Consider the following 13648-nt stretch of genomic DNA (forward strand, 5'->3'; position numbering starts at 1 on the left):
ACACAAGGCAGCACTCAGGCTCTACCAAGGGTGAATTATGGCTAAAAAAGCAAATCTATTTCCTTCTGTGCAGTTTTTCTTTGATGCGTGCGTGTACTCCAAAAGGAAGTACAAGACTAATGTATAATTTTACATGAAATGGCTTCAGTATTTGCATGAGCTAGCTTCCCAAGTCAACCAAAACAGATGAGCCCTCTACAGAGTCCCTTCTGGATGCTAAAAAACAAAGCATGAAAAACCTATAGATTATAAAGGATGCCTACCCCAAAAGAGAAAAGACCCGTACATTACACATAAACTTAACATAACATTACTTATGTGTGGAATTTGATGTGGGAGTTTGTAAATCACTTAAGGCTGAAAAGCCTTCAGGTATGTTTTGTCTGTCAGTTATAGTCCATCCTTAGTTCTGAATATCAAGAGCTGCACTGACAAGATCTGAAAGTTAAGAAATACTAGTGATAGGCCAAACCAGATAAAGCCTTAAATACGCTGGTATCAGTAGAACGAAAATAGAGGACTGAGCGCTCTTTAGACTTTTCAGATAACAGAGTGTCTTGGCAAATAATTTAGTGCATCTATGTTCTGCTTTTGCCAAGCAGTTACTACTACCACTATGAAAATACCATACAGTTAAATCCCAGCAGAATACCTGTTAATGGAAGAACTCTGCTAAAACAAAGTCTCATCTATTCTACAATACAAATACAAAATAGGAGCAAGTGTAACTATATAAAAGTTATCATCCTTAAAGATCATAGAGGCAAACTGATCTCAACTGAAATATATCTTCTTCATATTTACCATGCAAAATCTTACACATGACAAAGGAATTTAGGTGGTACAGGTCTAAACTTTAATGCTATTCCTGTTTTGTGATGAGAAAATAAATCAAGTGAAGACATTTTAAATATTCTTTATCTGGCAGAAGCAGTTGAAGAAGTTTAAGCAAGTCTGGGCCCAGAACTGTACAAGAGACCTCCAACTCCAGGAATAACTAGGCTTCATGAGAACCCACCTCTCCCTCCAGCTGTGTGGGCTTGGAGAAAGGAAGAGAGAAACTGCAGGGGAGCCAGACAGAGACTTAAAGGTAGCTGCAGAAGCAGGTGAAGCAGGAGCTATAAAACAATAATGATAGATTGTTTTCTCCAGTTTTCACTCTTAATATTCTCATATTCTCTCTCCTGTGCTGACAGGCTGTTTGCTCCAAACCCTCCTGTGTGCTCCCTCAGTCTCTTCACCACAGCCCCATTCCATCTGCCTTCCATGCCCCCCTCCTTCCTTCCCGCCTTATATCCTTAACATCCTCTCTTCTTGTGTGTGTCTTTTGAGCTATTCCCCTTGCTAAATTGGAGTTACAAAATTAAAAACATTGTACCACCAACCCCCATCCCACACAAAACTAATGGCACTAACATAACAATTGCAAAGCATTCTTTCGTTCCTTTCCCCAACCTTTCATCTTCTTTGTCTATTTAGACCGTAACCTCTATTTGTACAATGCTCAATGGGATCCTGTTCTGAGTTGGCTCCAAGCCACTGTTCTAATACAAATAAATAATAAATGCCATAGTGAAATAAATAACCTTGTGAAAGAATGAATGGCTTATTCAGTTTGTTCAATTTTTGTTACAATTATACAGTTGTTTTGCTAAAACCAAAGGACCCACTGGATAATTCGAGATCAAACTTAAAAAGGAAAAAATCAAATGTTTGGTATCAAACCAATTACATTTTGGCAGGAAAGGTGGTTTTGAACCAATCTCACTTTCCTACCAACTACCTTGAGAAAGTTCACTCACTTCTAGAATTGTATGCTTTCAAGTCATAGCTATTCGCTTCACACAGAATTACAGGTGTTCTTAAAAGAGAACATACAAAGTCACCCTCTCAATTCCAGTTTTTCTCTCTCAAAATTAAAAAAATTGGACTATGCAACTTTGAAAATTCCTGATGACACAAAATTTCCTTTCAATATGCTTTTTGTGGTTCTCAACTCTATTCAAGATCAGAGATAAAGAGCCTGTGGTTGACATTCAACAAACCAACTATGATTTTTGTAGTAGTTCTTGTAATTATGCACTATGAAAGATTCCATCTGTTCTCATGGAACTACCACAACTCCCAGAAAAAATATCCATAACAAGGATGCTACTGCAGACCCATGAAGTTCTGGATTCTTTCACTGTGTTTCCACTTACTGTTTATCTTCCCTATCTCCATCATCCTTCGCTTGTTCATTATTTTATCTATGCTCTTAGTAGGTTTTTGAATTTCCCTTGTCCCCTGAATCTTACACATTCATAAGAATGAAGTATTTTCACCCTTCTCTCCACAACCCAATTCTCCATGGTCATAATATGGTCTCTAAAGAGATCCCTGCATTTTTGTTCCTGTCTTCTGTACAGCTCTATTGCAACTCGAGATTTACTGTTCACAGCTGTGAGAAATCTGAGAGTGACAAAATCACCAAATCCATTCCTTTGCCAGTGTCCCCCCACACCCACAATATACTTTCTACCGTTTGGGTCAGTTCAGTTTTACAAGTCTTTCATCACTTCCTAATGAGTTTAATTGTGAAAAAATTTTCAAAAGGAAATTTGTTTTATTTCCATCACTCCTAACCGCAACTTTGTGTACAACTTTGTGAAATCCCTTCCCTTTACCTGTTTCAAATATTTGGCAAAGATATACTTAGTTTTTGATCTAATTTTCAATCAGTCCCTGCAGCCTCTGATTTTGTTGCTCTTCTATAGATTACCTACAACTTTCTGCTAATGAGGTATCCAGAACGACACATTCTACTAGGTTAGTTTCTAAGCCATGTACAAAGAAACCCATGCCTTACTCCATGACAAAATGTCTCTGCACGTGCAGCCAAAAGTTGTATTACCCCTTTTTGCTGCCATACTACATTCCAAGTTCAAATTTAACTCACTGCTGATATTCCCACATCACTTTACAGTCCAACATATTCACACTGTAAATATCTGTCTTGCATTATTCTTCCTCATATATATTAACATGCATTGCCCAGGATGAATCTCATCTAATAATTCCAACCTCCTACTTACTTTCTAGACTCCTGATCTTTAGGACCTCATTCTCGGTCATTACTTTTTTTGTGCTAAATACCGAGAACTTGTAGAAAACTTCACTGGAACTATATTTGTTTTTCCTTTGTGTCTATCAAGTCCCCCACCTGTCCATTAGAAGTGCAGCTAGGCTCTGAAACACTTTCACTTACTTTGCCTATAAAAAGGTACAGTTACATCAGTTTCTAATTATCTAAACTTTCCTTCCAAATCAAGGAGTTTCAGGACCAATAATGAGCTGATTCAATTGCCATCTGCTTCAGTATAACCTTACACACTCCTCATATCTAAGTCACCTTGCTTTTCCACTTTGACAAAATTTAAGTGGCCAGCCGTTTCTCCCATGTATACAACTTATAAATTTCCTTTTCTATTTATGCTTGCTGTTTAATATTTTGAGACATATTCATTCATTTCAGTTAGAGACCCAAATGTGTGAGAGTACAATTTTATACATCAATCTATAAGTGAAAAGGCCTTAGATTTACTATTCTAGACCAATAGTATTCGGGTATACATTTTAAGAAAACGGTCTGAATCTTCATCATCTGATAAGATCTAGAACCAGAGCAGTTACATGCGTCCTATCATAGTTGACTTTTCTCAAATCTTTGGAGAGTCTCGGGTTTACATCTTTATCATACCCAATATTTTACTTAAGAAATATTAGCTGCACCCTCAATCTGATTATTTAAATTGCCATTGTATTTTATTGCTAGACATCTGCAACTCAACCACTAGGACTCAAGGGAATATAGTTGGCAATTTTGCCAGAAGATCCAACAAACATACTTGAAAAAATTCATAGTTGAGATGTCCAACATAAAGCAGATGAAAAGAGATAATTAAGCTCCCAAAATGCAAACAGGAGAAGGCCCAATGGATGCAAGGGCTGAAAATTAATACATCTGACAATTTTTACTTTCTGAAAAATACTATCCACATCATCAGCTTATAGCAGTATCTCAGAGGTTCAGAGACTGAAATCCAGTCACCAAGGACACAAAGGTTATTTAATTTATGAGGCTACTTTGTGACTGGGAAACCTTAACCAGAACAAAGTTTACCATGCACCCTTCAGTGGCCTTAAAGCAGGGGTTCTCAAACTGGGGACTGGGACCCCTCAGGGGGTCGTGAGATTATTACATGGGGGGGGGGTTGTGAGCTGCCAGCCTCCACCCCAAACCCCACTTCGCCTCCAGGATTTATAATGGTATTAAATATATTAAAAAGTGCTTTTAATTTATAAGGGGGGGAGGTGTCCCACTCAGAGGCTTATGTGAAAGGGGTCACCAGTACAAAAGTTTGAGAACCACTGCCTTAAAGAGACCGAAAACTGAACAGATATGACTGTCTGAAAACAAGTGCACAAGGATCATGACAAAAGATGAAGAACTAAACTTTAACCATCAATGAAATGAGGTATTCATAGCAAAAATGAATAAAATATTCCTGAGGGTGGGACCACATAGTAAGATTATGATTCAAAGGTAGAGGGAAGACAAAAGGTCAAATGTAGCTCTTCTCTTTGATGAAGAACTGGAGCAAAAAGACAAGGCCCATTGTTAGTGCTGACAGTGGAAAGGAGGAAGAAAGATAGGGTGGAAAATAATGTATACCATCCACCTATTGTCAGGAGACTGCTAGAGGGCTGGTTACTGAAGAGCTACTATTTCAACCAAACTTTGAATAAAGTCCTCTTCTGGTCAACAACTTGAGTGGGAAATTTTTTTAAAGCTATTGGGAGAGTGTCAGAAGCAGCACTATGACATTTACAAGCATATAATCTGCTTCACTGCTACAGCCTACAGGCTCTGAGGCAGTGAAACTGATGAAATGCTTGTAAATGCCACCGTGATACTGCTTCAGAATATAGGAGAAGCAGCAGAGATTCAATCCTGTTGTGGGGTGGGCAAGGCTGGGGAAGAGGAATCATTTCTCTTTCTCCCCTTTCTCCTAGTACATTAACAACCCAGCGTTAAACTTTTGAAGCCCTCATCTTTTACATCAGGACACCTGTCAAGGTTCCTCCCCCACTCTGAACTCTAGGGTACAGATGTGGGGACCTGCATGAAAAAAAGCCTCCTAAGCTTATCTTTACCAGCTTAGGTCAAAACTTCCCCAAGGTACAAAATATTCCACCCGTTGTCCTTGGACTGGCCGCTACCACCACCAAACTAATACTGGTTACTGGGGAAGAGCTGTTTGGACACGTCCTTCCCCCCAAAATACTTCCCAAAACCTTGCACCCCACTTCCTGGACAAGGTTTGGTAAAAAGCCTCACCAATTTGCCTAGGTGACTACAGACCCAGACCCTTGGATCTTAAGAACAATGAACAATCCTCCCAACCCTTGCACCCCCCCCTTTCCTGGGAAATGTTGGATAAAAAGCCTCACCAATTTGCATAGGTGACCACAGACCCAAACCCTTGGATCTGAGAACAATGAAAAAGCATTCAGTTTTTACAAGAAGACTTTTAATAAACAATAGAAGTAAATAGAAATAAAGAAATCCCCCCTGTAAAATCAGGATGGTAGATATCTTGCAGGGTAATTAGATTCAAAAACATAGAGAACCCCTCTAGGCAAAACCTTAAGTTACAAAAAAGATACACAGACAGAAATAGTTATTCTATTCAGCACAATTCTTTTCTCAGTCATTTAAAGAAATCATAATCTAACACATACCTAGCTAGATTACTTACTAAAAGTTCTAAGACTCCATTCCTGTTCTGTCCCTGGCAAAGACCAGCATACAGACAGACAGACCGACCCTTTGTTTCTCTCCCTCCTCCCAGCTTTTGAAAGTATCTTGTCTCCTCATTGGTCATTTTGGTCAGGTGCCAGCGAGGTTACCTTTAGCTTCTTAACCCTTTACAGGTGAGAGGAGCTTTCCCCTGGCCAGGAGGGATTTCAAAGGGGTTTACCCTTCCCTTTATATTTATGACAACACCAGTAATCTAAAGTTTTAAATCAGTTCTCCGATTAAAGTACTTATAAGAAAGTAACAGGTGAGGAAGAAGCTTGTACTCAAAAAGAAAAGAAAAAGTTAAAACTGGGCACTATAAAATAAAAAAGTGGGAGGTTTGCTAATAAATTATTTTTCTTCCAGTCATATCAGTTTCTGAGATTCATCTAAGAGCTAGAATGGCAAGATAAAAGTGTATTTTAAAAAAATTTACAATTTAAAATAAATAGCAACACCCTCCTCCAACTAGCGTTTCCTCATTTTTCTCACTGTAATTGGCTTAGGAGAGCAGGAAAGTGGTACATGGCTGCTCCGTTCGGAAAATATGCATGTGCATCTTAGAAAGTTTTCAGGTAAGCAGAGATTTATTTATTTTCAGCTGTATTTCTAAGTAATAGGTCCAATGGATCTGTTCTGTGCCTTCAACATACTTGCGATTTTGAATGGTGCCTCCAATGCTACAAATATGCTGAGGTTCCACTGTAACAGATCCGTGGAATTTATTAAAAGATAAATTGGGTAAATAATGCATAGATACTATACACAAGGGAGAGATGGCTATATAGAAATGCATATATAGATGGAAAAATAATGTAAGAACACCCTCTTTCCAAACAGGACAAACTGCCATGACACAAAATTGTACCTGTCTTTCAGTTGAATCTTGCAATTTGGAGTCTTACAGTTCTGAACTGAGGCAGCTTTTAAGTGACCATTCAGAAACTGTTGAAAAGCATGCAAATTCAAGTCTAGGAAAGAGGCGTTAAGGTTTGCTTCCACAATGCCGCATGCAATCCAGGTGGTTTGATATTCACTGTAATTATCCCATCTCTTATGAAATCAAGTTCAAAATAAAAAAAAGTCAAACTTGAATGTATAACCATTCTCTTTTGCTTTTCCTTTTTATATAATGGTTTAAATCTGACATTTCACATTCCATCATTAATGTCTCAAAATAATCTCTATTACAGAAATAAAATTTACATTTCTGTGTAAAACTGACTGTGAGCTTTATTTCTATTCTACAAAAACAGTGTTTCTGCACATTGTCTATCAAGACCCAATAAGTGTAGACCACTGAGGAAAATACTGGGAGCAAAGCAGCATGTCCTTCCATTTTCATTCCAATTCCACTGTAGAGAATTTTTTAAATATTTGTTTTCTTGTAGATTTTATCATATTATTAATTACATGGTATCCAAGCATCTAAATAATTTTTCTGTTTTGTTGTGCACGTAACTCATGTTATAGAAACACTTCCAAAATTTTTAAGCCAGTCAATTAATATTAGACAATTTTTTCCAGTAACTAGCTACTATCTTGCAGCACTAAAATATGAAAAAATTAACTCTGACTTCCTACCACCACTAGGAAGTCCTATAAGAATTTCTAGGGAATTATTTGATAGTGTTACCCCACTATTTTGTTTAATTTGAGCTTTACATTTCTTTCCAATATTCCTTAAGAAAACCCCATTTTTATTTTTTTATAGGTCAAATGTAGCCCTCCTGGCCAAGGAGGACTGGCAGATCACGTTCGGAGCCTAAAGTGCAGTTCTTTAAATGGGCAGTGTAGGGAGAGAAAGCTAGAGAATAACTGTTCCTCCAGCCTGCCCTCCACAAGCGGAGTATGATTCCTCTACAGCAATGGAAGCTTCTGACAGCATGAAAGTGAGATGCCAATAAATTAATTTGTGCACTGTAAGATATGTGAACTGTGCTATGTTCTGGTACAGATGAAGCAAAGGGAAAATTGATCAAAGCAGGAAAAAAGGCACAGGAAAGAGGTGCCAAAATTGTCTGGCCAGTGATTGACTCCACTGTATTCTGTCCAATGAGACAGGAAGATATGCCACAAGATCCAAATCAGCATATGAGAGCACAAAGAATAATTAGGTGTGTAGACCTTCAAGCCCACCACATCTTATTTTTCCAAAATCTTTCTTCTACACATAACATCACGAAGAGGACAGAATGCACAAGAGAACGCATTCCACATCCTAGAAGTTATAGCTGACTTACTCCACTGTCACATGGAGGCTTATTAGCTCCAAAGAAGGCCATTCACTTGTTCTTCAAAGGAAGAAAAGAAAAATAAAATACTAGCTACAGGTGTCAGGTACACAATGAGGAAAGAAGCAACTCTAAAAGGGTTAAGCCCAGAGGTTTGGGTTCACTCCTGGTTTGGGGGCACATGAGTTTGGCAGATTAGAGTAACACAAACTATACTAACATACATCTAGCAAAATGAAAGAGGCTTTTCCTTCAGAGAAGAGGAGAAAAATAATGAAAAACAATTCCTCTCTACCGCAAAACAATTTACATTTTAATTTTACAGTTCAAATAGGTAACAACATAATTTAATAGCCTGAGAGCATAGACATGCATCACTCAATCTCACTGTTCTAGTTACACTGAACAACTTACCTCCTGATCAGCTTGGCTCTGGAAATCCCCTTTGTTTATGCTTGCATCCCGGGTCCAACGAGGAGGTTTCCAGGTTCTTTCTTGTGTTCCTCTGTTGTAGTAGTAAAAACGTCCTGTAGTATCTTTATGGGTTTCCCATTCTCCATTAATCTGAATTGGGGAATTTGTAGGTAAAGGTGGAAGTGCAGACTGAGATATTTTCAGTTCTTGTAAATTAGCATAAACTGGTGAATCCGGCCTGCCTTGGCTTGGTGGAGTAGTTGGCTATTGTGAGAGAAGAAATTCAGTATTACTTAAACTGCAAGCATATTTTTAATTGTTCTCCTTTAATAAAATCAATTATATTACAGAAGTATAAAAGGAAATATAAATTATATAATAAAAAACAAAGTCCTACTTTTATACAGAGAAATCTTCTGTGATTAAAACAGTCAAATCAAAGTCAAACAAAAAGAAATCTATTTTTTGACCCATAACCACAAGGGTTATTTCACAAACTGTATTTACATAGTTTAGTAAAAATCTTAAACATTCCTGCAGATGGCATCTTTTAATGATCTCATCATATGGTAGAATTGTGAAAAGATAAAACAGTATTCAATAACTGGAAGATTTCACTGGTTTTTGTTTCAAAACGTGAAATATTGATGGCTCCTCCCTCAACCCTCAAACCTGAGTGTGTGTGGAGAGAAAGGAGAAAAAAAAGCATTGTTTTACACCTCTCATCCTCTATCTTGAAAGTGAGATCTAACAGGCAGTGCAGTCTAAATTAATGAGTACAGTATTGGACTAAGGAATTTGGGAATTTCCCTTGAGCCATTTTTGTAAATTTTTCCAAATTAACAGTCACAGAACTAAGCTAATCAAGCTATTTTAAACAGATTTAAGATATTATTTACTACAAACAAATTTTGCATACCACAGTAATTTATCAATGTCAACAAAAGGAATAACTTTTACCTGTTTAAACAGTAATGTGGAACTGAAAATATGTAGTCAGATAAAGTTTAGTCCTAAATACAAGAAGCAGAACCACAACCAACATCTGCAGGAGAATAGCAATGGTACATAAATGCAAATTTCTGCTAGGATGGTGAGCTCAGACAGAGAACATCCTCAACCATTTACTCACAGGAAAAACTACTGGAAATTCAGACAGAGAATTATGAACCACAAAACTACTTACAGGGGGAAAAAACGGTCTTTTTATTTTTTGAAAAAAGTATAATTCTAAAAGCATATCACCACCCCATAGTATGTTAACATCACCATAGAAAAGGGTGGATAAAAAATATTTACATTGGATTTATTTAAAGTATATTTCTTTTTAAAAATAAACCTGTTTAAAATTAAATCTTACTGTAACACAAAATATGTTATGTCTAAATTTATCACAGTCTCTTCAAACATTTTAAAAATAAATATGCTTAATCCATGAACCTCTATCAAAAACGGAGTTTAAGGCAACTTTTCCATATAAAGAAAGAATCAGGGGAAACAAATCTAACACTTGAGGTCAAGCTTTATAAATATGGCACAATAAGTCATACTGTATTAAAAAAGTTTAATCTTTTGGAGGATCCAGGAGCTGTGCTACAGGGTGCAAGAGACTAGCAAAGTCATCACAGGCATTGGAACCCAGCCTCTGACTTTCGGAGATATCATCATGTATCTCATCAGGATCATTCACTGACCACCTGGGTGGTCTCATACTCGTAACTCCTATTTTATAACTTCTTCCTACCTAAGTTCTGATTGTCTCGATTCTCAAAACGACAAATGCTCATGACTCTATCCACTATGGAAACTTACTCCTCAGCTCATCGGATACATCCGATGAAGTGAGCTGTAGCTCACGAAAGCTTATGCTCAAATAAATTGGTTAGTCTCTAAGGTGCCACAAGTACTCCTTTTATTTTTGCGAATACAGACTAACACGGCTGTTACTCTGAAAACTAATAGAAATCCATTAATTTCTCAACTGCCTCCCTCTGTCTCTAAACAAATAAAATACTGCAGTGCAAAAGGCATGTGGGTTACACAAGCAGAAGTCCTGGATTGTTGTTAGTCCTTTTGTTTTCTTGGGAGTAACGGTGGGGGAGGTATGTAACAAGGGAGAAAGGAGCACAACCAGAAAAAGAGAAACACTGGTGTCAAAGCAGGACACTGAAGAAGGGACAACATTCATTTGAGTGCAGCCTCTAGTGTCGATTTCAACACATGGGAACAGAAGGAAAAAACTGTCATAGCTGCAGGTTATTAAAAAAGAGACCCTATTTGGGAATATTTTTACTTATTTTCAAGAATTTTGTGAACTTCTGGATAAGAAAGGAACACATGCTAAATGGAAACAGTGCAACACAAAGATGAAAGGACTGGTTATCAGAATGAAAGATTATGAAGAATGCTCTCAAAAGTGAAATGACTGTTTCAGACATCCATATCATCATCTTCAATCTGGGATTAGCTGATAAGAATGGTGCAAAAATACATTTATTAGACTGCCTACCATTTCTTACTGTTCTAGGAAACGAACACAGATTACTGTCATAAATTGGTGTTTTGGGTAGATTTAAGAATTTCAAAATGTTTGCATTCAAAATATAGCTGGTATGTTATTTTGAAGTGGGAGTATTTATCAATTATATTTTTACTGTTACGGACAGACTTCTACAGTTATTTTTATTGCTGAATATAAGCAAATATCCAAGGTGAAGATTTCTACTTGAAAAGTAAAGTTTTATGAGGCATTTATGAATTTTAACATTTTAAAAATGTTTTTTCTCAAGCGGTTTGTTGCTAGAAATAAAAAGAGTTTAAATAGATTTAGATAATCCTTATGATGTATTAATTTTGGAAAATTCATTAATCTGAGTCTTGATGGGTGGAGCAATGTACACAATTATCCAGTAATATATGCTTGTGTGACAAGAGCAGATGGAGTTGTCTATCTTACAGAAACAATTGATACATCAGGAAATCCCATACAGCAGAATAATTAAAAGTAGCAACAGTAAAAGCTATAGCAAACTGTGAACAAAAGTGTCAAGTGTGTAGCTTGTCAAAGACAATGCCACAAATGTAAAGATGAAAAGAAATCTAGAAGATATTGAAGTAACCTGAACCTTATAATAGATGGGTGCAGTGCTCATTTGATTCCTCTTTTAGCCAAAGACTTAAGTACAACTCCAGGAATAAAGGAAAAAGTTGAAATTGCAAAATACTTCCATAAGAATCTATTTGATTCAGTTTCACTGAAGAGAGCAGGACAATCCAAACTAATTCTCCCCCAAGACGTATGACAGAATTCAGTGGTGACTGTTTTGACCTATTTATCAAGAACTGGCCTATTCTGATTATTATTTCTGAAGAAAATAATGACAAAAAACACATGGACCTATCAAAGCCAAAATAGTCAACATCAGACTAAAGAGAAATGTAGAATATCTACTGAATATATTGAAACTTATTTCCATAGCCCTGGACAAACTCCAGAAAGCTTGTTGCTCTATTTCTGATGCTGTTGAAATTTGGAAAGAACTTCGAGACACTGAAGGAAAAAACCCCCAACAAAGTTAAATTGCAGGCAGTAAGTAAAGAAGCAGATGGATCAAGTACTTATTCCACCTCATTTTCTTGCCAATATTCTCAACCCAAAGTACCAGGGTAGATGTCTAACTGCTGAACAAGATGCTGATGCTATGACATGGGCATCTAATAACCACCAATCAATCATGCCAGCCATAATAAATTTCAGGACTGAAGGTGAACCATTCAAGCAGTATGAAGAATATTTTCTTCATTTGGAATAATTCATTCAAAATTGAGAAGGTGACTAGAAGCTGAAAATGCAAGAAAACTTGCCTCTCTCTTCCAGTATATGAATAAAACCAAGAAAGGAGGAGATGAGAGCTACTAATTTTAGTAGTTTGAAGGACAGCCTTTAGCAATTTAGGAAACTGTCTCATTTTTAAGAGACTTAGGCAAGTAGAAACTTAAGATCCAGTCACTTTCATTTAGGCATTTTTGAAAATTGTCTCAGGCTGACCGGAAATAATCAGTTAATCCCTCTGTTCCTTTAATAAATCATTTAGTTGTAAATACGAAACATGTTTTGGTAAGAGAAGTTTATGTATCCAAAACATTTAAGATCGTTTTGTTTAATAAAAATTAGTTATATGCTATTGTGTGTTTAATTAAATTCCAGTTACCATTCTAATTCAGCTTGACACGAGCATGAAGTTAATTTTCTAGTAAACAAGCAATATATCGTTCACCATTTTCTAACATCCTAAAACTGTACAATTAAGAATCTGAAGATATTAAGCTATATAATTGCTTAAATAAATGTACCAAATCTAGTGAAAGACTAATTAGTTGTAAATCAACATGTTTTAATAGTTATATCACCTAGTAAGAACGCACCTTTCTTTAGAAAATAACTGAAGTACAAATGGAAAAGTTAATTTAAACCATGATTTAAAATCGTTGATTTAAAAATCAATCCACATTGCCATATAAATACAATGGCAAAAACTATGTTAATGAAAAGTTAAGGCTGCATGGTGGTATGTCATCCCCTTGCAGGATGCTGAGTTGAGCAAAACCTCAAACTTATGAAAACTAGGAAATACACAGTTAAGGTTGCCCATGCAATCTTAACTCTGCTCTCTTGCAGTGCCCCAATATGTGCTGTTAACACATACAACTTTACTCTGCCAATCCCCCAGTTGCTGAAATGTACAAGGTCTTCACCTCTTTTCACAACCCATTCACTCTTACACAAGATTTCCATCTAACGTTATTAAAGGCAAAAGAGGAGGTGCTGAGAGGGGGAAGGTTGCCCACACCACCTTCCCTCTATTCCCCTGGATCAGGCACCAGCTGATGGAATTTTTCACATACACTCCAGTATGCAGTCTTTCTACGCAGAACTGCGTGGATTACATGGGTAGCAGGTCTTGTCCACAGTAAGGTGGAATAAGATGGATTCTAACATTTTAATGATGGCTAAGTTAAAGTGTAGGTTGAGATGGTATCCTTGAGTAAGTGTAAGGGAGTTGTAAGAGACTATGAAGTGGTTCTTAAACTCTAAACGTGTGGTATTCTTTCTATGTCAGTATATGGAACCTCCTGGATTTTACAGTGCCAAGGATCA

At 36.8% G+C, this 13648-nt stretch overlaps 1 protein-coding gene across 6 annotated transcripts in view; it reads right to left on the minus strand.

Annotated features, from left to right (window-relative positions):
* The window catches only part of ARHGAP12 (Rho GTPase activating protein 12), a 140679-nt gene that overhangs the window by 58480 nt on the left and 68551 nt on the right, over window positions 1-13648 (minus strand). For all 6 annotated transcript variants that reach the window (XM_073334406.1, XM_073334405.1, XM_073334404.1 and 3 more), the window contains one exon: window positions 8491-8754. In XM_073334406.1, the coding sequence (XP_073190507.1) occupies window positions 8491-8754 (264 nt within the window). The remainder of the gene's footprint in view (window positions 1-8490; window positions 8755-13648) is intronic.

The sequence above is a fragment of the Lepidochelys kempii genome, chromosome 2 (genome assembly GCF_965140265.1).
Source record: "Lepidochelys kempii isolate rLepKem1 chromosome 2, rLepKem1.hap2, whole genome shotgun sequence".
NCBI classification, from domain to species: domain Eukaryota; kingdom Metazoa; phylum Chordata; order Testudines; family Cheloniidae; genus Lepidochelys; species Lepidochelys kempii.